Source organism: Takifugu rubripes, chromosome 20 (genome assembly GCF_901000725.2).
Source record: "Takifugu rubripes chromosome 20, fTakRub1.2, whole genome shotgun sequence".
Classification (NCBI taxonomy): Eukaryota; Metazoa; Chordata; class Actinopteri; order Tetraodontiformes; family Tetraodontidae; genus Takifugu; species Takifugu rubripes.
Genome location: NC_042304.1, coordinates 9,574,682 through 9,600,908, shown reverse-complemented (window position 1 = coordinate 9,600,908; position 26,227 = coordinate 9,574,682). Strand labels below are relative to the sequence as shown.

Genomic DNA, 26,227 nt, shown 5'->3' with positions numbered 1-26,227 from the left:
CCGCGGCACCTGAAAATAAGCTAACGGTTAGCACAGTGGGAGGTGAGGATCAGTCTGACAATAATGACACAGAATTACAAGTTGGATGAGATTGATGAGGCCACGAAGGGAACAAGCAAATTGACGGACCCGAATGTTGGACTTTATCGTGGGGGGGGGGGGGGGATCAAAGGAACAAAGACGGCGATCCAAGATGGCCGCCCCGCGTTCCAGCACACACCAAAAAAAAAAAAACCCAACACAAATAGAATTTAAGACTTCTTTTTATTACTAAACTCTCTCTAAGGCAGCAGTTTGTGTCCACAGGTTCTAACGTCTCGCAGTGAGTAAAAATATACAAAAACCCAGTTTTGCCGTGCGCTCGTCATGGTTTAAGAACAATAAGCGTCACACAGGCGCTTCCTCCTTCAAGTATGCGACTATCCAAAGTGACTAGTGTAAAGTTGGCCGAGGAAATAAAATCATCATTTACAGGTCCTAATGGGAGCCAGCGCGTGTATTTAAAAATACAAACGGGTCAAAGATGCGGGTCGGAACACACTTCTGTGTTCTCGCGTGGCGAGCGCACGCGCGGCGGTGCCACTCGTCCGGCTTACGGACGTCACGAGAAAAAAAGTAATAGCACGCCAGTACAGCGATAAATTAAGACTCAGTTAATTAACTTGGTTAAATCCCAGATAATCCCAACCGGGGCCCCGGAGCGCCGGAGCAGTTCCACCCCGCTGGGACGAGCTGCCGTGATGGCGTCCGTGGCACCTCGCGCTCCACACGAACAAGCACGTTCCCATAATTCATAGCTGACAGCAGAAAACGCCGCCACATATCGGACGACCGAAGACACCAGCAGCGGCGTCTGCGTCTTTGGTTTGGGATGATTTAGCTCCCGACAGCCGCACGCACGCACACACACACATACACACACACACACATGCATGTGGACGCCGGTTTAAGCGTCTCTGACTCAGGTCAAACATCTGAACGGTTGACGGGCCGGCAGAGTTGACGTCACATGATCGGTGACAGATTAACCTGCTGAGTCAGCAGAGAACCTGCTCCCGTCAAGTTCCACCAAACTTGAAGGAGCGTTGGCGGCTGTCAATCAGGTCGAAGGGGCGGGGCCAGAGATGTGTTGCAGCCAAAACAACAACAACAACAGGCCACTGTCAGACAACCTCGTCTGACAGCTAAAACTGACCACGGCGCCACCTGCAGGCGGCTGAAAAACAAGGATAAACACAAAGGTGGCGCTAGTACTAATAAAACATGGAAGAAAACAGCTGCAGGAGCCGGGCTCTTTGCACTAATCGAGGATAAAAAATGCACACGGGCGACCACAGTGTTTACGGCAGCACGGTTGGGAAAACTAAGAACCGAGACAGCAGGAGCGACCAAATAGTGCCGGCGGTCCACGGAGGCTCCGTCACCAGCCTGGGCAACAGGAAGGCCGAGCTCAGGAGGGTCCTGGACTTCCTGTTGCAGCCTCCAGCAGGAGGCCGCTGAGGTCCAGCGTGCTGTCGGCTCAGCGTGTTTCTCCACACGCCATTAAAAAAAAAAAGGCGATTAGAAAGCAAAGGCGTCCCCTTCGTACCGGACCCGTCCTCAGAAATGGCGGCGTGTCGATGAAGACGGTCTGTGTGGAGTTTGAGTAGTGCTGGGGACCTGGGAGAGTACACACACACACACAGCGTGTGGAATGAGGCCCTTCTGGGGACCGGCCACCGGGGGCGGTTAGAAAAAGATGACGTCCTCCTTGATGAGCTCTTCTGGGTTGATCTTGTAGAGGGGGGGTGCCCCGTGGGCCTGGGGGTTCGGACCGGGGCCCTGCGTCGGGTAAAGGAGGGAGCCGACGCTCTGAGAGGGGGGCGGGGACTGCATGGGGAGCTGTGGGTGGGGTGGCGAGGGGGGCACGGGGGGTTTGTGGAGATTGGGAGGGTGGGAGGTGCTGCTGGACGACTGGGCGTCGGCCTCTGGAGTGCTGAGTTGATCTGTCGGCGACATCAAAAGGGCCACCGTTAAACAACAAAGAGTTTCACTGGAAACATCAAAGGCTCCCCAGATTAGCCATTAATGTTTGCTAAAGAGCGCGCGGTCACATGGCCGCCCGCCAACGCTTCCTGTTGACACAGCTGAGCATGATTTTAAACACCATTATTCACGACGAGGCGGGCGGGTGTTTACACGAGGCGCAGCTGGAGCTGAAGGGGCGGGAGTGGGTGGAGGCTGCACCCCCACCAGGAGAACCAGGAGAGCCAGGAGAGCCGGGAGGGGACTTCAGCCTTTGTTTGCTGACACCCACCACTCTAACGTGCACCCAGGTGTGTGTGTGTGTGTGTGTGTGTGTGTGCGTAAACGTCACCTGTGTGCAGGAGATGCAGGGGGTGAGGAGGGGGGGGTGCTGACGGGGGGAGCTGCTGGTTGGGGCTGACGGAGCGCCGGGCCCTGAGGGAGCCGTCAGCTGGGGCTGAGAGCTTCATCGGCAGCATCTGTCTCATGTCCACAGAGGCTGGGGGGGGGGGGTCAGCAGAACCATCAGACCACGGGTGTGTGCGGGGGGGGAGGTTTTCAAGAAGGGGGGGGGCTGAGGCTTACCGCTGCTGTCGGAGCGATGCGAGGCTTTGCCCGTCTTGGCTGCCTTCCCTTTGCCGCTGCTGAAGGCGGCGAGCTTGGTGGGGATCTGCTGCTGCACCCCCACCGGCTTATGCAGCTGGTTGGTGGTGCTGAACAGGTGGAGGGGCACCTCCGTCTTCAGCGCCAGCGTGGAGGAGGAGCTCGCCTCTCGCCGCAGAGTCACCTCGGGACGCTCCGGGTAGTCGGCCGGCGCCACCGACAGGCTGCCGCGCACCAGCGGCTTCGGGGGCAGGTCGGAGGCGATGGCGGCGAGGCCGGAGGACGCCAGGAGCTCCCCGTTCAGGCTGCCGGACATGGGCGCCACCTGAGGAGAAGACCGCGGAAGCATTGAGCGAGGACGCCGCGCTCATCGTAGACAACCTTCAGACCTTTTCATGGATCTTTATGTTGACATTGGATCTCGAGGGGGATCACCAGTGATCACCGGTGATCTTTTCCCTGCATTTCCCTGGATTCTGAACCGGCCAAAATAAACCGCAGACAGAATCAGAAGCACATGTGGCCGAGCAGACCGGTCCGACTGGCTACAGGTTTCACTCGCGCTCCCTCGGGCGCGCACGTGCACCTACACGCGCACGTCCGAGAAACGTGAAACCTCCGCTCTCCCCCGTGCGCGCAGAGGCGTGTCTGGCGAGGTTTTCATGACATCAGTGGAGGCGAGACACAGCCGGCTTTGTCCACCTAATTACAAGACCGAGGGAAAGATGATCCCGAGTCAGCGCCGCCGTCCAATCAGCAGCCGGCCAGGAGGATCCTCCGGCTCCACGTGCCAGGCCGCTTTAACGCTGCGGCGGAAGGATCCAAGCCCGATTCAACGGCTCCACAGCACATGATGATCAACAATAAAGGTGCTGCTGATCTCAGCAAACTAAAGAACGTCCTTCAGCGCCAAGCTCAACCGACCCTTTGTCAAAACACGCAAACGTCCCAGAGAACGATGACGCAGAGTTCTCCTGCGGAGCGTGAAGGACAAACCCGTTTGGCTCTAGCTGTGGTTTCAGAGAGGGACCCTGCTGTGGGGAAGGTTTGTCTCCTCTAGATCCCCCCCCCCTTCAGTGCGCAGGTGTCCCACCAGCACGTTTCCTGGAGCTCGTGAAAAAAGGTGCAAACAGGAAAATTAAAGGCTGATTAAAGGTTCATAGACCAGAACCGTGGACCCGACTGTCCCAACGGAGGGACAACGTGGCCGCGGAGGCCGTTAAAGACCCGGGTTTGTCTGCTCGTTAAGGATTAATGCTGCGGGTTTGTGGCCCAACAGTCGCAGGGGCAGGAAATTACAGGCAGCGCCATCTCTAACCCCCACCAGCTGCACGGGCCTGCACGGGCCTCCCCAGGACTCGTGAGGAGCGGAGGAGGGAGCGCAGAGTCATGTCAGTGACTCAGATGTCACTGAGCTGCAGATCTGGACCTGGTTTTGAAGCAGCGGTGGAGATAAGACATGAAAGAGAAGCTCCTGGGGAGTCGGGGCGTGCTGCGACCAGCACGGTTCTTGTGCAAACAGCCGCAGGAGGCGTGTGTTTCTGGATTTTATGGAGGTTTAATCATAGCTGGAGCCGCCGGCTGATGAGCCCTAATGTTGGGGGATGATTAAACGCCCGCTCGTACGACTCATCGGGGCTGGATCGCAGCCTGAAACCGACCCCGAGGTCGATGAAAGGAACCTTTGATGTGTTTTTGTAGCAGAGTGGGAACAAACCGCTTCCAAATCTCTCATAAACTCAGCCAAGAAGGTCACGTGACGCAGGCGGAGAGCCGCGCTGGCACATGTGGGCCGAGCACATGAACACGTTACTTAACTGCCCTGACACACACATCAGGGGCGCGACTTCATGTGGCGTGGACGGCAGGGCGGGTGTAAGGATCAGGCAGCCTGTGCGACATGAACCAGGAGAGCTCCCACACACACGCACGCACGCACGCACGCACGCACGCACGCACGCCTCCCAGCACTCAGTCAGGCCATTTTCGGAGTTTTCCAGGAGAGTCTGAAAAGGTCTCAACCCAGTTAGCCCCAGTTATCTGACGGCTGACGCTGGTCACTCCAGCTTCCTGTTACCAGGTTATCTGTGTTTCTGAGACAAGTCTGGACATGCCTGAAAGCTGCTGAGTCATGACCCAACGGAGCCACAGCCACCTTTATTCATACACAACACTGACATTTACGCTCCTGCCACAGCTGGGAAATATAAAGACTCCTCCAAACATGGAGGTATTAGCCTGAGGACATCTCTGCATCTCGATCAATGGTGGAACACGTTAGCCTGTAGCTTTGTGGTTCAGTGATATTACAGCTGAGGAGAGCGACCGTTGTCGGCTGTGGCCTGTTTACTGGCAGAAACAAAGCAGTTTAAATGGAAGCGCAGGAAGACTGTGGATGCTAACGAGGTTGCGGCTAATGTGGCTCTAATGCTGAGGGAAGAGGAATTGGGCGGGAGATTTGGCCCAAATCATTCAGAAAATAAAAATAAATCAAACGAATGGGTTTCTATTGTGGGAAGTCCAAACATATTTTTTGACACGTATTAGCAGAGCCAGAGAACGGGACAACGGGCTCCTCACCTCGATCGTCTTCCTCTTGAGCTTCTTCTGATGCTCCAGTCGTTCTTTCTCCTTCTCCACAGCTCGGGTGGACTCCCGCAGCCTCTCCAGGTCCTGCTGGTACGTCTCCCTCTGACTCTCCAGCTCTTTCCGCTCTTCTGCCAGTTGCTCCTGCAGCACAACGTCCACTGAGGTTGAGGTTTGCACCAAACAAATCCAGACCGCGTCGAGTGAAACCAAGAGTTTGGGAACGAGCAGCACCGGGGAGACGTCGGGGCATAAACTCAAACCATCACACCACCATGTTGAAGGTCAGTCACCTCCAGCCGCCTGCACTCCTCCTCCCTCTGACGGAGCCGGGCCTCGGTGGCCTCCACCTGCTGCCGGTGCCTCTCCCGCTCCCTCTCCCAGCGCTGCTGCTCCTGCCGGTGCTGAGACTGCATCTTGTGGAAGGTGGCCAGCTCTTCCCTCTGCAGGGCCAGCGTGCGCTGCTTCTCCTGCTCCAGGAGCCCGTTCCCTTTGTGGCGCCCGGGCAGGGCGGCCCGCTGCAGCTCCACGTGGCTGTCCCACTGCGATATGACGGCCTGGAGACGGAGAGGTCATCGGGAAGGTTAGACGTCTGCTGGCGTACAGCAGGTGTGCTGGGAGGCAGCTCTCTTACCTGCAGGCTGTAGAGCTTCTGGGAGAGCATCAGCACTCTGTCAAAGAACTGAGAAAAGACAGAAACAGGTTCACCTCTAAAGCCAGAGCGCTAATGTTCAGTCAGATACGAGGGTGCGTGGGTGGCGCCCAGGTCAACAGGCATGGCTGCAGTACCGCGCCCCGCGGAGCCGTGTTTACCTCGGCCTCGGGGAAGGAGGACGAGCCGCGGTTCCATCTGGCAGGAGCGCAGCAGCTCTCGTCGACCTGAGCAGAAACGGACACGCGGGGGAAACGTGAGATGACGCTGCCGCTCATGGCAGCTGCTCAGGACCGAGGCTTAAAATCAGATTTCTACACACGTCAGGCGAGAGGCAAGCTCTACAAACGGTCAAATACTTGAACAAGCACTCTCAAATATCAGAAGTCTCCCTTTTAAGCCTGGTGATTAGCTGGAGAAGCATTTTCTGGACTTTCTGGAGCTTCTGAAGACAAAGCTTCCGTTTTCTGCAAATATCCTGAGATTTTATCTAACTATAGTCTAAGAAAGTGACGTGCAGGAGGATTACAGTAAACATCAGGACATGGAAAGCTCTCCCATGACTGGTCTGGTTATTACTATTTACAGGAAATAGGACGGTGGCTCATCCTATGGTATGAGGTGTGTGTTTACCGTCTGCTCCAGGGTGTGGCTGCCGCACAGCTCTTTGAGCTGAGGGTCAGAGCTGGCTCTCTGGCTCCTGTCTCTGTTTCTACTCTCGCCAGAAAAGTTCTTCTTCCCGCTGCCATCTGGCACAAACACACACCGGCAGACACGCAGAGACAAACACAGGGGGATAATTAAATGCATACACAGAAATCCTGACCGACACACATATACACATACATGTAAAACCCACACCTGCCCTGGAAAGGTATAAATCAAATCCATAGCCCAAAGTCATAGGGTCAACATACTTTTATTTAATTCCACTTGTTTATAGACATTAAGGTCAATGAAACAGGGCAGGAAATCCATTAGTTGGCTGAGTTCTTCAGGTCATGCAGTGTGTCGGCTGCACTCTTACTGAGGATGGCAGGGCTGCTGTCATAGCCCCCAAAGGTGACCGCTCGCCTGGGAAGATGCCCCGACCCGCTGCCGTCCTCCTGCCGGCTTGCATCCTCCTCTTTCACTCTCGACTGCAGCAGATTTTGGAGGTTCTCCACTGAAAGGGGTCAAGGTTGAAAGACCAGATGCAGTCAAAAACGAGTTTGAGCTCACACATTACCACCGATCCGGACGCCAGTCCGGTGCCTGGTGTTAAAGTACCCTCAGTGATGGCTCCTTTGAGCAGGGTCTCCCCCTGCTGGAGGTCTGGGGCGTCCCCTCGGAGCAGAAGTCTGCTGCGTGAGGCTGCGTCTTCTGGACCGATGACAGACTCTGCCAGGTCTGCAAATAACTGCAGCTTCTCAGAAAGAGCCCGAGTGATCACAGCATCCTTCTGACTCAGTTGCTCTGCGAGAGAAACACGACGAAGAAGTGACACAAATCTGGGAGAACTCGAGAAGTTACAAGCAGAAAGGCGGCGCGTTAGCGCCCTCTAGTGGTCGCCTCTATCTCACACCAAGAACTCTGTTCCTAAAAGCACTGACGTCCACCAAGAATGATGGAATATTTTCTGTTTTTACAGACCTCATTCCATTGTATTTCATGCACATATCCTATAGTTTTTAGTCTTTTTGTTTTATCTCGGTCACTTTTCTTTAAGGTAAATCTTCCTTTGTCATCTTGATGGTCTCACCTTTGCTGCAGCAGGAGGTGAATTTCCCCGTTTTGGGATCAATAAAGTTTCCTGTCACATCTTATTAATGAGCACAAGAGCTTCAGTGTTTTTACCTTGAAATTCCTTGAATCTGAAAGCCCGTGCTTCCTCTTCCTCACTGACCAGCCTCTGTTCTGTGTGAGGACAACTGAGACAGACATGAGGGGGGGGGGGGGGGTTAAAATCTAATCAATTTAATTTCAGTTGCAGTTGTTTTTAACGAGAAGCCCTTCACTTACCTCTCGGCAGCTTGTCGTATGTGTGCCATCCAGCCGTTGCGCTCCTCCTTGGAGGTGGTGTGGATCTTGTACATTTCCGGCTCATTGGAGGAGGCACAGATGAGGAACATGGCTTTCTCCTCGTGGGCCACTTCCCTGACGATCAGCTTCTGGAGAGAGATGACTGACGGCTTGTTGTCCTGGGACACAGACGAGGGAAGGGAGACCATTCATTTACCATTTATTTTCCTCAGAATATCCACATAAATGAGTTCGCGTACCACCGAGGCAAAGACGTATCTCTGGTCCTTCTCTTGCAGCAAAAGCAAAACGTCCGACAGAAGCACTGCAAGAATATCTGTGGGAACACAGAACAGGCGCCACTTTAATGCCAGCTGATGCCAGGAGGGGGCTGACGTCCCTTCTCCAGGTTGTCCGACCTTTGAGCCTGCCAGAAGCAGCCTTCCAGCTGACCGTGCCATCGTGCAGCAGGCGTCTCCGGCCCGGCGCCAGGTCTTCCCTCCGGAACACTCGGCCATCTTTGAACTTTCCCAGCGCCTTTGGCTCCATCTTGTTGTGTATTTCTCGGAGGCGAGAGTTCTTCTCGTGGATGTTGACCTGCGCGTCCACCTGGACGATGGCCTCTTTGATCAGACTCAGAGATCGGGTCAGATCCTTGTGTTCTTCTGTTCCAGCTGCAGACACAAACGTGCAAGATGGGCTCCGACATCCCAGAATACGGCCATACCATCTCCAACAGAGGTGACGTGAAGCTTGGACACGGACCTTCAGTGTTGTTCAGCATGCGCTCCACCAGAACCGGGTACTTGGTAATGCGCTGCGTCACCAGCAGGATGCACTCGGTCACTCCTAAGCGCCGCACGATGGGCAGGTTGTTGGTTTTCTGAGGAGAAGCAGCAGGTGTTTAACATCCTTCCTGGAGGCGGGGAGGGCGTGTGTGCTCGTGTGTGCTCGTGTGTCTCACTCTGATAACGTTGTGGAACTTCTTGTTGTTCTGTTTCTGTTCTTTGTAGTAGCCGACGGCCTCCATGTGGTGGCTGCAGAAGTCTCCGTAGCACTCCTTCATCCTCTCTCCTATTTCACCTGAGAACTTCGGGAGCAGACGGATCATCAACGGGTGGGTCTCAGAGCCCCCCCGGCCGACGTCTCCTCAACAAAACACCTCCTCCTACCTGTTCGATCAGAATATCTGCCACTGTGTTGATGGTGTAGTTCCTGTCGCTGGGTGAGGTCAGACTTTCCCGCTGCCGCTCTTTGAGGCGAGACAGAAAATGGGCGTGAAGCTCCAGTAGGTTGTCCAGGCGGGGGAACAGGCATTCCAGCCTGCCCGGGTCCATCTGGAGGTTTTCCTTCAGCTCTCGGACGTAGACGTGCAGCATGATCTTCAGCGTTCTGACGTGGTGCATCTCCGTCTGCATCAGCTCTGTGAGGGTCAGGGCACAGGTTACCTTCACTAGTAGGAGGACGCCGTCTGTATTTACACAGGATGTCTGCGTTCACGGAGGATGTGTGAAAGCCAGGGTGCGCTCACTCATGTTCTCAACTAACAGCTGTTAGCATGAATGTGGCATCGCCACGAAAGATTGTGGTTATAATTTAACCAGAAAACACTTGCAACCTTCTGCAGACTTTAGACAAGGCACTGAAACCTGTTGCATTGTGGGTAAAGGAAGATTAAAGATAGTAGCTAGGGGGTGTTACAGGCTATGTAGCTGCGATAAAACATGAAGAACAAGCTACGGAAGATGTGTGGACTCACCGTAAATCACGTCCTGTCTCTTCACCGTTTCTTTAGAAAGCTTTTTAACGTGCTCCTGATCAACTGCCAGGCTCCAGGATTCTGCTTCCAGGTCCTGGGCGTCGGACTCCAGCTCCACCCGCAGGGTAGCGAACTGGGAGTCTGAGGACGGCACTGGCAGTGGGTACACACAGGACGTTAGCATGAACATCAGGGCACTGGTAGTGGGTACACACAGGACGTTAGCATGAACATCAGGGCACTGGCAGTGGGTACACACAGGACGTTAGCATGAACATCAGGGCACTGGCAGTGGGTACACACAGGACGTTAGCATGAACATCAGGGCAGATGGTTACAGCATATCGTGGCTTCCACAGACGCGGCATCGACTGCTGGAGCAGAGAACGCTCAGGTTCTGGGGGAGCGTCTGAGCGCTCCAACAATAAACAGCAGGCTGCTGTGTAGCGCGCTCGCCCTCAGCCTTCCTCACTCCCACACACAGCACAGCTTAATGAGAAAAGCTGAGGTCACCCCACATTCTGAGAATCACTCACAAACTCCCTAAAGGCTGAAACGGAGTTCTGCCGGGAGGCCGTGACCGTTCCAATCCGGCCCAACTCACCTTCCACGATGATGGACTCGGTGGTGGAGGGCGCCAGGGAAACGGCGTCGTCATTGCAGCGTTTGGAGCGGAGGGCATCGGTCTCGTCCATCTCCCCGGGGAGGGATCTGCGGGAAGAACACAGCACACGCGCTCAAACGTGCATTTGCCCTCAATCACGTGCAAAAAAAGGTCCAGGTTGCAGCTGGGCGCCGCTCACCCTGAGCTGCTGTGGTGACAGAGGCTGAGGCCGACAGACAGGGGGGGGGGCTGCGCAGGAACTGCTGGTGTGTGGGTGAGTGTTGGTTCCCCTGGGACCGATGGTCATGCCTGGGGTGCCGGGGACCGCTGGGTGGCCATCGAGGGCCTGTGACGAGACTGGATCGGTCTGCTCGTGCTCCCGGTCCTGGTCCCGTGGTGCTGGGGAGGACAGACAGAAGCGACGGGACGTGAGGGTAGAGTCCAAACGAGCCCCCTTTGTATCGTTTAGTCCATGCAGGAGCTGCTCACCGGTAACCGGGGGCGCCGAGGAGCCTGACTTGGGCGGAGAATCTCTCTGTGTGGACAACAAACGCACTCTCACCACGGCCCACAGAACCGACACAGCACCCAGAGCACTGGGGTTCGGCCCGCTCAGGTGGATCTAGGACTTTAAACCGTGAGCAGCTGCAGAGCTTCCGTTACAGCTGCAGCGCGACCACGGCGCAGGCGGCAGGAAGTGTGGCGTTCACAAACCGTGTCAGTAACTATCGACCGGCGTCAGAACCCGACGGCAGCGGCGGGCTTTTTCAGAACCAGCAGAATTACACTCAAACAGCACTTTGGTTCTGTTCCCAAAGGTCTAAGGTCTCCTACCTTGTTCTTGCTGCTGGTGCACTCCCCCAGCAGAGACTTGCAGCTCTTGTGCACGTTCACGGCACAGTCTGAAAGTACAGGGACAAAGAGTCTGTACAGCGTCAGAGAGCAGCGCACACACACACACACACACACACGCGCGCGCACACACACACACACACACGGAGCTCGTAAACTGCTTCAGCCGTCCCCGGTGGGATGGGGGGGCTGCTGGGAACCACCTCGTGGAGACACGGCGTCCACGCCGTTCCTCCCGCCGAGTTCCCAGACGGATACAAATCGGTGATGTTTTGGAAAACCGGGCCGACCCCGGCGCCTCCTCGATCACCGGATCCCACGAAACGAAACCAAAACAACGCGGTGGCTCGGCCCCTGGACTCCCGATCAGTGCGATGAGCTTTTCCTGAGGGACGGGGGCCGGCTAAACAAACGAGGTCATCGCTATGCAAAGTGTGAGCTCCACCCGGAGCCAGAAGAACCGGGCTGACGTCAGCGGGGGCAAACACACGGAGGCGGACATTAATAAACACTATAAACGCTGCTGCTCCTCTTCCCGTGGCTGACGGTGAGCAGACCGCTGTGATGACGCTCCCCAACGGGTCGCCGTGTCCTCCGCTCCTTCTGGAAACCAGCTCCACTTTGCCAGCAACGTCTGCTGACAGTAAATACGAGCTGGACACCGATCTGGGTAACAAAGGCTCAAACACCAGCGGCGCTAGCACCTTCCACGCACCATTGTGTCCCCCCCCCCCCCCGCCGCTGCTGCTGAGCAACACTCATTATGACTCCTGTCAGCTGCAGCGTGGTTTGACACGCAGGACTCGCGCCCTTCCCCGAAACCACAGTCACATCTGCTGACGGCTGAGTGTGAGCGAGCCGTGCTGAAACGAGACGGGGAGGACAGAGACACGCCCGACACAACACGAAAAGAACACGCTACACATCCTTATGTCTAAACTGATAATAAAGAAAGAAAGCATCGCAAAGAATCGACATGGGTCAAGTGAAACAGGAGCCGCGAGCTCTCCGGGGTGTGTTTACGCAAGCAAAACACCTCCACCACTGACATTTCTGGCCCCGTGTGAGCCCACGGAGCCCGGACACAGGTAAAGTATTTATATCAACCCCGTATAATCCTCTTCCTGGGATTTAGCCCAACGACCGACTAACCCAGCACAGGCGATGTGGAAGTGAAGGTGTGAGGAGATGTGGAGGAGGTCAGAGCTGCCAAACAGCAGAGACCTACAAACTGGGAGCCAAAGCAGTGGTGCATGAACGAGTGGTACAATAAGAGGATGAGATGTGTGGACCCAGGAGTCAGTGGAGTGGCCCCGGACGCCCCAGCAGAGCTGCCAGGCACAGTTACCCCCGTGTGACCCAGCCAGAGAGGAAGACTGAGAAGTCAACCACATCCACACTGTCACTTCGTCACAGTTGCAGCGTTTCCCGGGCTGTGAGCTGCCGGCCCGGGTCAAACTGGAGCCTGGCAGAGGGCGATTAGCGCCAGAACCGCGAAATACACCGTCTAAGGGGAGTGGGGGTGTTGCTAACACACTGTTTTATCAACATCGGGGACGGTAGGTCCGTTTCCCACGTTGGAGTTCAGGGGAACAACCCGCAGGCTAACTTTAGCTAACGATCACCTGTTGGTTCCAAAGTCTGCAGCCAGGAGCAAAAACAAAGTCAGACACGCCGCGAAACTAACGGGAAGTTGTGCAACATTCGCCCCACAAGGAAAAGGACGCTGCGTGGCTGCACGCTTGTTTATATAAACATCACTTTAAGCTAATTAAAGCTAACCGCTTACACAACTAAAGCTGTTATTTTCAAATGGAAGCGGTCCCGAGTGCGCTAACGGGCTAGCGAAGACCGGCTAATGTCCGCGGGGCTGCGCGTCCAGAGCAACAAAGATTTCCTTCGGGTGAGCCGGACAAAAGCGCAGAATTAACAATTACCTTCAAATTCTGCCCTCCACACACCAAACAAGCCCAACAAGAGACGCGGCAAGAGGCCGAAAAGGAGACCGGTGGGCTGTTGTTAGCATTTAGCCGCCGAGCTAACTAGCGGTCAGGATGCCCTGAAAGTCCGTTGAGCCAAACAACGGGAGCGATCCACCTGATCCCCTCCGGCTCCATCGCTCCGGGAGCCGCCTTACCGTTCCAGCAACACCCGGCGTTCGCCTCAATCGGCCGCGTTCGGAGTGGAGCTCAGTCCGTCCGAAAGGCAGACAAACCAGCGGGTCCGGTGAGGTCAGTACCGACCAGTATTCACCATGGTCCGGGCGCACTGGGAACTCTCTGGCACAAAAACGACGCATTCCACAGGCGGCTTCTCGGTCGAATCCCCGCAGGGCTGGGTCCGAATTAAAGGGACACTCACTTGTTTTCGAACGCTGGCGTTCATAGGAGCGCAACAGGTGTCGGGGAATAATGGCTGTCAGATGCGCTGCTTTAAGGAGAAAACCCCGAGACCCGGAGACAGGCGGGGGCGAGTCCCGCAGCCCCCCCGGTGCGGTGCCCTGTGCACTTGTGAAACATCCCAGAGCGACTCTGTTAAACAAGCAGCAGCGTGAAAAACAATCATACATTACAGCCCTGGCGGCCAGATGGCTGCGTTTATAAATATCCTGCTGGGATTTATGACCTTTTGTCTTCTGCGGAGCGCGGCTGAGGAGGCCCGCAGGTTAACGGCCATGAACGGAGAATAACAACCTCGCCCCGCTGGTTAGGAAGACGTGCGCGTGCGTGTGCGCGTGCCCGGCAGCGAGCGAGGTGCGTGAAATAAATCAGGTGCGCGACTGCAAGTGCTATCATGCTAACCCCGGCTGACAGCGTAGCTTCGCTAATGGATGGGCCCCATCTCATAAACAGGAGCGCCGGCACACATGCTCGTGCGTGCGTGTGTGCGTGCGCTTGCGTGTCAGGCGCTCAGCAAGCGTGGGCGTTACTCACTCGTGCACTGCAGGCCGTGCTTTTGCTGCAGGGTCTTGCTGCAGAGCGAGCAGGTGGCACAGCTGGAGAAGGACCCCGGTACCAGCCGGTGGCTGTTCCTGTTCCCGCCTCCGCCTCCGACCTCCCTGCCTCTCTGCCGGGCTTTCTCTCGGTTCTTACCCTGCGGGAGAACAGAGACAGCGGGGGGGTTGAGGAGCCGTGGGCCGTGGGCCGTGGGCCGGGGGCCGGGGGGGGGGTCTGTGGCGGGCCCTCACCTTATCTTTGTTGAAGGAGCCGGTCATCCTGTTCCTCAGAGAGCTCAGAGTCCTCCTCACCTTGGTGCCCTTCTCCACCTTCTCCGTGCGGTCCACCTCGTCCTCGTTCCTGCACACGTTTGTTGTTTTGTTTATGTTGACCCCCAGGTGTTTGTGGCGCCGGGGGAGGCAAAGGGCCACTTACTCGTTGGACAGGAACTCGTACCACGTGACGCTTCCTGAGTCTCTGGCGTCGGCGCGGCTGCTCCCCTGTTTGGCTCTGACAGCAACAACGAGAGGGAAGAGACATTTGGTCCAGGTAACCTTTTGCTTTTTCACAGCAGGGAGAGAGCTTTCTGGGGCCCCTGTGTTCGGGAGGCCCCCGGTGTCAGACATCAAGGCAAGGCGTGAAAGATCAAAGGAAAGAAGATTTATGGAAGAGAAAAGATGAAAACAGTAAAAAGGAAAGGAGTGATTGAAACAAACACATGGGCAGCAAACCAGTGCATGATCTCATTAATACCTGTGAGAAGAGATAGGACACACACACACACACACACACACGCAGATTCTCTGTGCGGCTGAAGTGTTTCATGCAAACACATTTAGGTTGACGCAGACATGCAGCCCAGCCAGGTGCTGAGGATCAGAGCCACCAGACCTCCTTCACCTGGTCACTCACCCATGATAGAGCCTGAGCTCCTGCAGAACCTTCTGTACCATCAGCCTGAGAGGAGGAGAGGAGGAGGGGAGGAGGGGGAGGAGGAGAGGAGAGGGGAGGAGAGGAAGGGAGGGGAGGAGGAGAGGAGAGGAGGAGGAGAGGAGAGGAGGAGGAGAGGAGAGGAGAGGAGAGGAGAGGAGGAGGGGAGAGGAGAGGAGGAGAGAGGAGAGGAGAGGAGAGGAGAGGAGGAGGGGAGGAGAGGAAGGGAGGAGAGGAGAGGAGAGGAGAGGAGAGGAGGAGGGGGAGGAGGAGGGGAGAGGAGAGGAGAGGAGAGGGGAGGAGAGGAAGGGAGGAGAGGAGAGGAGAGGAGAGGAGAGGAGAGGAGAGGAGAGAAGAGAAGAGAAGAGAAGAGGGAGAGAAGAGGAGAGGAGGAGAGGAGAGGAGAGGAGAGGAGAGGAGAGGAGAGGAGAGGAGAGGAGAGGAGAGGAGACTGCTGGGACTCAAGTGCTAAACTGCAAGAATCCTCCCTGTCTGCTGTGTCAACACACACACACACACACACACACACACTCTCTGACCCATCTAAGGAGTTGGGAGCAGGCCTGTAGGAGGAGGAGGCTGCAGACACATGACATGGAGCAGAAATGTCAGGAGGAGCAGGATCGCCGCTGTTACGTGGGAGTCGGACAGCTGTGAGCGACTGCAACAGTCAGCAGCAACAGTGTGTAACCTACAGCCGCCTCCTCCCCCTCCTCCTCCTCCCCCTCCTCCTCCCCCGCCTCCTCCTCCTCCGCAGCTTCCTCTTTTCTGGCTTGGTCCAGTCTCACTCTGCCTGTGGACCTGAAGGAGGTGACGGCGGCCGTGACTCACATGTGACTCTGTCCCTCAGACGAGTGCAGATGCTCCTCCGGACCGACCTCGGCTGCACACAAACGGGAAGAAACAGTCATGACGCGTACGAGACGGAACGCCCGCATGAGTCTAGGACGCATCACGCGCTCGGACCAACCTCCCGTCGCCCGGGCGGCCTGTTTGGACGTCTGCACCACGCGGGAAATGAGGGCGGCGCGGGAGCCTTCGTCTGTGGCGAGCATCTCCGAGTACTGACGTTTGCTGTCGCCGGCCTGCGACCAAAAATATAAAAGAATAAACTTCAACGTCACGTCTCGACACCTTAAACTCAACTCAACTACTATTATAAAAGGAAAGTCCTCGTGAGGAGTAAATACGACTTTTTCAGTTGGTTTCTACTCATGCGAGCTCAGCGTATTCATCCGCTGTAGGAAATAGTCCTTCGTTTGTGCCCTCCTGCTTCTGTAACACTGTAACCCCCCCACCCCACCCCCACCCCCCGAGGTGCTAAAACCTTTCACCGTGTTTCTGAACAAACAAACTCGGATTTTAACTTTAGTACTTTAGTAAAATAATCGGTCACGTAGTTGTGGCTATGAAAGGTGTGATGTGGTCGTTTGCTTTACCGCCATGCAAGCGGCGCTCGGACAGGCGCCGTTGGCCTCGTCTCCGGGGTGCTGCTGCCTCTGGGTGGGCTGGACAACGTCCTCATCATCGTCGTCTCTCTCTCCCTCGCTGTCCAGGCCTGCGGTGTCCAGACTTAGCCTGAAGCAGCGCACACACACACACGCGCACACACACACGCACACACACACACATAACAAATATGTGTCTGAATCTAACGGTTTCTACTCATTTCAGGGTGACTGGGGCTCTCACCTTCTCCCCAGGTTGAGGGGAGACAGAGGGACCCCCCAGCTGTGCCTCCGGGATGTTGACATGGACCTCACAAGGATAGGAAAACTGTCCATGTCCAGTTCTGCGTCTAAATCCGCGTCGGCGTGCTGCATTTCCTGCTCTGATCCCATCCTGGCGTCCAGGGTTTCCAACAGTCCGTTCAGGTCGATTGTCAGGCTCGGTCCTCCGGTGGGGTCTTCCTGCTCCTCCCCGTCGATGATGTAACCCGGCGCTGCTCTGGGCCGAAACTGGGTGACCATAAACGCGAGGTGCGGATCATCGGCGGGATATTTGCTGGATGCCAGCGCGGGTGCGGCGAGGTCCGGGTCAGGGGTCCCGAGCTGGCCGGGCGACTTTGGGGCCTCCTGGAGGCCTCTAAAGAACCGGGGGTCTCTGAGGGGGCCGAGGCCCGGCAGGTCCTCCACGCTGCCTCTCACCTCTGCGCAGGGACAGTCGTAATCGCTGACCACCGAGCACGTGTCCTGCAGCAGAGGAGGGAGGAAACCTTGTGCGTAAGACTGAAACCTGCCCTTATAATGTTTGAGTTTCCAGACAGCACTTTCATTCTGAGTATTTAGGGCATAGTTCCCTGTTATTGTAAGACACATGCTTTTATGTTGGAAAACTAAGGCTGAAGAGCATCTTTAATGGCCCTTAAAAGAGGCGACGCTAGCATGCTAAATACAAGCTTTACCTCATCTTCTGGGGTGCTGCTGAAGAAGGCGTCCTCGGCGATGGAGGCAGGCGGCAGCGAGGTGGAGGATCCCGCCCCCCCGGGGGCGTAGGGCTGCACTGCGAGGTGGGAGCCTGGAGAACCGCAGGGCTCAACACATGGCTTACACTCTGACGCTGGAAGCACAGAGGCACACGTGAACGCAGTCGTAGCGGCTGTTTTATCGATAAGAGCGGAGCGGTTTGGAGTTTGACTGTAGGAAAAGTTGAGCCGTGAAAAGATCCGTTACGTTTCCGACCCATAAGCAGATTCCAGCATTCGCACAAGGCTGGAGAGAACGAGCGGACCCCTCCTCCAGGAGGGCAGCAGAGCTACCTCACACTCCTGATACAACGCAGACTAACTTCACCAGCACTAAAAACGCTGCTGTTCTTTTAGCTGAACAGCATTAGCGAACTGAAGAGGAAGCTGATGCTGATGTTCCTCAACTGTTGGAGGGAACTGGGCGACCTGGAGCAACGCTACGCACACTGGGAGGAGATGAAAACGCCCCTCAGAGAGACCCCTCAAACCTGAACCCATCCACCGTCCACACAGCCGTGCGTACGTGTTGGTACATGTTCCAACGCACGGACCTTGATATCAATTAAACCTGCGTCTTTGGAAGCTGGAACGTTCCGGCTGCTCCTCACAACTTTATATGACCGTTGAAAGTCCAGACTTGGTTCAAACCAGGGTTACAATTGGGTTAGAGGAGGCATTTAGCTGTGGTGATTAGGGTGAATTATTGTTTCACAAAGATAGAAATACAAGCGCGTGTGTGTGTGTGAGTGTGAGTGTGTGTGTGAGTGTGAGTGTGTGTGTGTGTGTGTGTGTGTGAGTGTGTGTGTGTGTGTGAGTGTGAGTGTGTGTGTGTGTGTGTGTGTGTGTGTGTGTGTGTGTGTGAGTGTGTGTGTGTGTGTGTGTGTGTGTGTGTGTGTGTGTGTGTGTGTGAGTGTGTGTGTGTGTGTGAGTGTGAGTGTGTGTGTGTGTGTGTGTGTGTGTGTGTGTGTGTGTGAGTGTGTGTGTGTGTGTGCTGAGTAGAAGCCAGATCCTGGCTCTTCACACAGTAGCATCCAGGGACACGCTCACATAAACACACCAACAGACGCGGCCGCCTGCTCAAGTTGCTGCGACTAAATCACAGCCCGGGGCTGCAGGTCTGGCAGCGTCCCCTCGCTTTAGGCAGCGTTCATCCACGTCCAAACCCCCCCCCGTGTTTAGTGTAAACCCGCTGACACGCGGCACAGACGGCCTCAGCGCGCGCTTGATGTTGTCTTGTTGCGCCGCTGTGGCCTTTTATGGTTGGCCTCTCATATCGGCTAATACATCAGGATAAAACATTAGCGTCTGCGTGAGTGTGTGTGCGTCTATTATTTGGCGTTGTCACAGTCACGCGACGGCGGAGGGTCTATTATTTACTGATAAATCACTCTTGTTTGAAATAATTAGGCGTAATTCTGAGCTCATTTCACAGTTTGCGTGCTTCATTCCCAGGAGCTTCTGCTCACGCACGCAGCCGCTTCCAACATTGTTCTTTAAAACCTCAGATTTGGATGCAAGCAGCAGAGACGAGACATTTTAAAGTGGCAGAACAAAAAAACAAAAACAAAAAAAAAAAGACCCGATTTTGCATGTCACCGTGTTTTGATGAACAGGCAGGAAATGAGGATATTGAGGGTGCAGCGCACACGTGCACTCAGCAACCTGACAATCACAAGAGGAACTGGGGCATCATCTGATACCATCTGATTGTTTCTGGTGCATCTGGTCACTTTTTACAGTGCAGACAGAGGAAGATGGTTGCAGATGAACCCATCAGCTCCAATAAAGAGCAGAAACAAAGAAAGATAGCACCTTTAAACACGGGTGCGTGGAAATCTGACTCTAGTTTAAGGTAGCAGTAACCCTTCATGACCTGCATCACGCAGGTGCGTGCGTGTGTGTGTGAGAGAGAGAGAGAGAGAGAGAGAGAGTGAGCGAGCGAGCTGGCTGCAACATGCAGGAGACAGCAGAGCACAAAGGCCTCGAGATCAAAACATCTGTCATTTTACAGAACGTCTTTGATCTGAAATTCGCCGTCTGAAAGCTCAGACAAAATGGAAACTACCCACACGCAACGGTCCGGGCAGAACCCGGGGCAAAACAGAACCCGGGTTTGAGCTCCGACAAACGACCTTCCTCCCCCACCGGCGTCGGATGAAAAAGAGCGAGAACTTCAGCCAGTTAACGGCTGCAACAGGATGAGTGATCAAAGGAGAAACGTGCTCGGAAATGATGTCGACTGATGCGCTGCAACTGTCACACTCCACCTGAAGCCGCCTCCACCCTTACCGCACCCCCCCACCCCCCACCCCCCACCCCCCCACGCCGTCAGAGAAAGTGCCGGCTGTCAATCAGCCGAGCTTACCTCTCTTGAAAGACCAGCGCTTCATCCAGAGCTTAGAGAAAGAAGGCCAGGAGTTGTTGAGGGGGGAGTCGGACATGATGGCGCTGCTCGCTCGCTCTCTGACTCACACTGGGAGTAGTGCACGATCGCCCAGTGAGAGGAAGAGAGAGAGGGCGGTGGGAGGAGAGAGAGAGAGAGAGAGAGAGAGAGAGAGAGAGAGAGAGAGAGAGAGAGAGAGAGAGAGAGAGAGAGAGAGAGAGAGAGAGTTGGGGATTACCTCCCCCAAAGATCCCAGTCAGGAAGAGGGGGAAAAAAGGAAAATCTTATAATAAAAGAGGACATGTTCATCTGATCTGAGTCCAGCGCCGCGAGACGTCCACAGTCACAGGTTAAGAACCTTTAAAGATGTGGATTTCAAACGCTCAACTATGGCAAACTGCATTTATGAATCTAAATATTGGATGAAGGGGAAGTCTATGATTACTTCATCATGTGTCAAAAACATGCTGAATATTTGCTGTAATAATAAACCAAATACTAAATTATAGACAGAACACACATGCCTCTACCGTCATTTGCCCTCTTGTCTCCAGACCTTTACTTGAAGCAGCATTTTTCACCAGTACTTTACACAAAATAGGTGTAAACTGTAAACTAAAGACACTATTTTATTGTTAGTGACGCCCTGATAGTGTGCAAGAGGCATCTTTTTAAAGGAAGTGGGCAGACAGAGAAAAGGAGAAGAAACAAACGTCTAATCAAAGTGTGTGACAATGAAGAAGGTCTGCGCGCACACACACACACACACACTCACACACACTCTCTCACACACACACTCACACACACACACACACACACACACACATACACATATATATCCTGAGTAATGGCTGTCAGAATTAAAAGAAATAATCTTTGGCCGCTCTGAAATCACATGATTTTTCACTTCCGGTCCCTGAACATCAAACGGAGCCGCAGTCGCGGCAGTAAAAAGAATAAAAGTTCAGAAACGAGGCTGAAGAGAAGCTGGAGCTCGGTTCTACTCACGTTTGATGGAGGCGCTGCTGCTTCCTCCTTCTGCTCTCTTCACGACCGCGGCTCGAACCCCGACGACTGTCACGCGCTGAGGCGGGAACACGAGACGACGCTCGCGCCTCAAAGCCGCGTGGCCGGCAGGGCGCGCGTGTCGGGTCACGGCCGTCATGACCTCATGAGATGGAAAGATTCTGAGGATAAAAGCAGGGAATTAAACTACCGACACGCTGAAATTCACGTTTAATAACTGCACGATTGACGTGTAATTAACACCGAATCATGATTACATTCGTTTTTAATTGATCCTGGAGAGACAAGAGCGGGAATAAGAAACATTAAGACATCATTTAAATAACCTGCCGACCGATATACAGTCGAGTGTTTGGAAACGTTGATTTATGGGGCCGCTTACTTTAATAATTTCATAGATTCTGTCTGATGTCAGGCAACAATAGTCTAAAAATGTGGTGACATGATGAAATTAAGACAAACCTTACAGCCTTCAGACGAATCTTCAGTGAAAGCCTATTAAGAACCATCAAAGCGTCATTTTCATGTTGTTCTCCAGGGAACTTTTGACCCGATGCAACAGGAAAACCGGAATTTACTGAAAACCTGCGGCGGATCAGGGTGATTCGGCCTGGAACAGAACGGTTTTGTTGGCATTGCGCCCACAGGTGGCGCTCTAACCACCTACAATTACTCATCAGTAATGCAGGGGGAGTTATTTTGGGGGGAAATGTTTTAAAAAGTTCTCTTAGTTTTGTTTTTATGTTTTTTTAAAGAAAATATCTCAGACATGGAGACAATCCATCGCTACATTATCGTGATTTCAACGAGAAATCAAAGATCCTTTAAAGGAGCCTCGTGGCGAACAGTGAAGGAGCGCGAGAAGGTGAATCTTTTCCAATAATTTTATTCATAATTTTAATATAAACAGTTAATTGTTGAATAATTTACACACAGCAAGATTTTTTTTTATTTTCATATCATTGCAACATTTTCTGTACGTCACTACTTGGCTCTCCTTTGAAAACATAGAAAAAATAAATTGTCAAGCGTTCATTGAGTCATGGCACATTTTTGATCCTGTACAATATGCATGTATTCATGTGTGTGTGTGTGTGTGTGTGTGTGTGTGTTGATATACGCGGTACATAAAGATAATGGCACATCCGGATCCAGTGTGAGGGATGTAGCGCTCTCCGTTGGGTTTGGACTGTACATACACACCGCTGGAATCAGCGTTTTCATCGGATTTACATCGATCAGAGGTATCCTGGGGACCGCGCACGGCGTCCTGGGGACCGCGCACGGAGAAGGAAGAGGAAGAGGAGGAGCGATAGGTGAAGAAAGCTGCTGTGAAGAGAGACGGGGCAGCGGTGCAGACCGGAGCAGGTGAGTAAACTGGAGCAGACCACTGGCGAGACAGGTGACATCCTCAGGGTCGCCACCCCCCCCACCCCCCCCCCACCCTGCAGAGGTCAGCACATCCTGGTACAGCTGAAGCCCCCCCCTCCCCAACCCTACAGTTTAAAGACCACTGGCTGCCCAGCCACCAGCTTTTAGCTTATTTACCATTTTATCAGTCGTTTCCTCTTTCAGGAAGAAAAAAAATAGATGTGCAGTGGTCTTTTCCAGTTATTCACATGAAAAAAAACAACCAAAAAAACAAACACATTTGTGAACTAAAAACACACATCTGCCATCAGAACACCACCACGAGTCGGGGGGGGGGGGCGATATGAGAGAAGGCTGCTGTGATCTGAGACTCATGACAGACAGCATTCTGAGCATGCATCGAACTGGGAGCGCGCACAGGGGCCGGGGGGGGGGGGGGGGGGGGTTACTGGTTTTAGGCCACGACAGTTGGGATTAAAGTCCTCAGACTGGAGTTGAACGCAAGTGGGAAAAGTTTACAGCGAGGAAAAGCAGCCGCCCTCAGACTTTGGCTACGACTAAAGGAACCAGCGTGGCTAAAATGTAACGCTTTTCCTTTCCAACAAAAGAACCCAGACCAGGCTTTGTTCTCTCACCGCTTTGATGTGACGCGCCCTCTGCCCCGCCCCCTTTGATCCTGCTCTCCAGAGTCAGAGACCAAAGGAGCTTTGCTTCCATCCAGTCCAGCGCCTTCTATTTTTCTGCCATTTACAGTTGCGATCTTATTTAACCCGTTGATTTCACATCCTTTTTTTTTTTTTTGCATGTGCTTTGGGGCGTCGCTGTCAAAACAGTGACAAATAGAACAAAACAACAACAACAACAAAAAGATTAGCGCATAACAACCGAGCTGATACAATTCATTCCCCGTGCACGGTGCAAGGCAGAGCTTAGCAGAGGAGAGACGCAAGTTCGACATTTTCCTTTGGTTAAAAAAAAAAAGAAAAAAAAGAAAAGAAAATCAGCGTTATAATTTGGAAATTAAATTATCATTACAGTATTTCTGCAAACTAAAAAGACTTGAATTCATACGAACATATCTCCTTGGTTTTTTTGGGGGGGGGTGGGGACACATCAGTCAGGGGTGGGTCTGCTCCGGGGGGGCGGTCAGGAGGGCTTAGTTCCAGCAAGGCACTGTGGGTTCGGGTGGGTTTGCTTTGCCACCCCTGACCTGCCAGTACTCCCATCCGACCGGTAGAGGGCAGTCCAGGCCAAGTCACACATAGAAGAGGTGGGGTAGGGGGGCCCCGGGTATCTTTAGAGGGGGCACAGATTTGAGACTTGGGGCTTTTATTCTATGATTAGTTTTTTTAAGAAAGGGTGGAGGGTAGTCCTTATCTCGCCTTTGCCGTTAAAAGGTACATAGGTAGCTCTTCATCCTCTTCATCCTCCAACCACAACGCATCGGGCCGCCTCCCTGAGACAAAAGTTACAATCTAGAGTTCATGTCTGTTAATATGGCACACGGGATTGTCCTCCTCCCCAGGAGCTCCAAACCAGCCCACACGGACCCAAATCCACGGTGTTGATAGAAAATAAAGGTTATCTGTTGATATTCACAGTAGAAAATATATATATACAAAAAACATCGGACACAATGACGGCTATCTGGAGGGGAACTGTTCAGATCACAAAGGAGAGGAGGGAAAAACGCGTCTGGAGCGGAGCTTTACTGTCGTGTTTGGCGCGTTCAGAAGCAAAATCAAACACTCCCCGTGAAGCCAATTAAGTTCTGAGGTCCCAGAGAAAACCCACAAAGAGAAACAGAACTCACAGGACTGGAACCGAGCTCGTTAAGACGAGATAGGACCGAAATATGATGAGGGGCGCTCCCAGGAAAGAGCTCTCTGAGGACAGAGGAGCTGTGAAAATCAAGCAGGAGCCAGACGGCTTCAGTCAGCAGTGGAGAACGTCAGAGAACAAGATGTTACTTTAAATGGGGGGGGGGACACGGAGCCGCTTCAGGAGACGATTGGAGAGTCTTTGGACTCCTTCCTCCATGAGCACTGAGGTAGACTCTGGCCAAAACACAAAGACGACTAACCAGCTAACTAACCAACCAACCGAGCCGCCAACGACGACACCAGCGGTGCTAAAAACGCCGTAAAAACACGCCACTAAAAACTGCGTTCACCCCACGGCCACCCACTGGATAAATACCCGGGCGTGTGCACGTACGGGCACCGTTTTCATTAAAATTGCATACGCCTGTGAGATGCGTCCCGCTTCCAAACCAACTCTGAAGTGTGTTAGTGTTTCATCTGGGAAGGTTGGAACCACAGATGCGCTAGAAACAGGGAGTCCTGAAACAGAGCTGTGTGTGTGTGTGTGAGTGTGTGTGTGTTTCAGAAGGCACTGAGAGGAGATGGAAGCAGCATCTCGGCCATCTTCCGCTCTGATTCCGTGTTCTCCCTGCTGACGGAAAGCGGTCCAGGATTTTGGCGATGCTACACCGACAACTGCACCCACGCAGCGGTGGAGGATCAGGCCCGTGGGGGGGCCGCTGCCCTCCGAGGGGGGGCCGCTGCCCTCCGAGGGGAGGGCGACCTCTGCAGGAACGGCCGAGAGTCATCGGAAAGTTTCCACGTCTGATCTTTCAAAAGCCGGCGAGGGAACCAGCCGGTCTGACTAAATGCTGGAATGTGGGACCTGAGTAAAAGAGCTGCTGCACGGTGTAGCGGGGGCTGAGAGGATTACCGATGGCTGACACCCCCCCACCCCCACCCCCTGCTCAGGGACACGGTTGGAATTTTCCATATATTCCAAACATCCGCAAAATGTGGAAATTCCCTACAGTGCGTGTTTGAGCGGCGGGGGAGCTTAAGTGGCTTCGGGGTGGCGGACCTCCGAGACCCGGTGCCGGTGCCGCCCTCTGATCAAGCACGAGGTGCTATCAGACGCATCTGAGGACGCCAGGCCACGTCTACCTGCAAAGATCTCACCCCCCCTTCACAAACCTATTCGTTTGCCATCCTGTGTAATGTCGCCCCCTCCTGGTGGGTAACTGAAACAACCGCTGCAGTCTGGGGGTGTGTGTGTGTGGGGGGGGTTCTCCTTTGCCATCCAGACAGAAGCAGGGACACAGAGAGCACTGATGGTAGATTAGTGTGATTTCTGGGGTTATAAAAGTAAGAAAATAAAAACCAGACAGAGGGGGAAAAAACCTGGCAAATAAAATACCAGAAAAGCTCGAGAGGAAAATATTACAAATGTCAACTATGTACAGGAACATCAATATGTCATATATATAAAACATTGGTACAGACGCACCAATATTCCATATATACAATATATATATTATATGTATATATTTCTATTCCCACTAAAATATATCAAAGCAGCAGCTATTGGTCAGTTTGAGGAACTCCAATTGTTTAAATATCCTTCAGGCATGTGGTGAGGACATTGAGGAGAAGAGTGAAACGACATTAAAAGCTAATAAATTAAAACCTCTCACCAAACACCCTCTGAATCTGTGTGTGGTTTGGAATTCTGCAGGAAAAAAACCCAAAACAGAAGCGTTTCTGTAGGAATAGACGTTTGTTCTAAGACCCAGTCTCTTCAGGTCGTCCCACCGCTGGGAACTGGTTGAGCTGTCGTTGTTCAAAAGGGAACGGGTTTAGGCGCTGACAGACACTTCTGTTTGTTTATAGGCCACATACAGGAAGGCCACCATCTGTGTAACAAGATTTACCTTAAAAAACCTCAAATAAAAAAGAGAGCGTGGAGAAATGCAGACTGTTGAGGAGAAGAGGAGGGAGCATAAGCAGCCTTCTTAGTCGTCTAAGGTTTGATGCGTTCACAGGTTTCTCTGTGTTTCTCCGTCTCCCTCGTTAGGAGTCCAGGAAACGTGGCGTTAATGAGACACGCCAGTCAGGTGAGAGCAGGTCCGATGTGTGTGGAGGAAGTTCAGACGGTTACGCCCAGTCTGTATCCGCCGCTTGCCTTTTTTTTTTTAATTTATTCTTTTTTTTTTGGCAGCTGTGAGAAAGAAAATGTCCTGAGATCTGTCGA

General features: G+C 53.6%; 1 protein-coding gene across 1 annotated transcript; it reads right to left on the bottom strand.

Moving 5' to 3' along the window:
* Positions 1–245: 245 nt before the first annotated feature.
* On the bottom strand, positions 246–21,329 carry arhgef18b (rho/rac guanine nucleotide exchange factor (GEF) 18b). Its single transcript, XM_029828027.1, is given in 33 exon segments — positions 246–1,985; positions 2,357–2,503; positions 2,590–2,932; positions 5,188–5,337; positions 5,487–5,750; positions 5,828–5,875; positions 6,007–6,072; positions 6,479–6,594; positions 6,873–7,010; positions 7,115–7,300; positions 7,682–7,755; positions 7,847–8,025; positions 8,107–8,183; positions 8,266–8,520; positions 8,612–8,729; positions 8,811–8,936; positions 9,019–9,269; positions 9,606–9,758; positions 10,210–10,316; positions 10,409–10,442; positions 10,444–10,608; positions 10,699–10,744; positions 11,044–11,111; positions 13,995–14,154; positions 14,249–14,357; positions 14,433–14,507; positions 15,759–15,810; positions 15,898–16,012; positions 16,367–16,505; positions 16,620–17,119; positions 17,332–17,486; positions 20,786–20,964; positions 21,266–21,329. Coding segments are annotated over 33 exon segments (4,899 nt in total). The 5' UTR covers positions 21,313–21,329; the 3' UTR covers positions 246–1,728.
* Between the last annotated feature and the right edge of the window lie 4,898 nt (positions 21,330–26,227).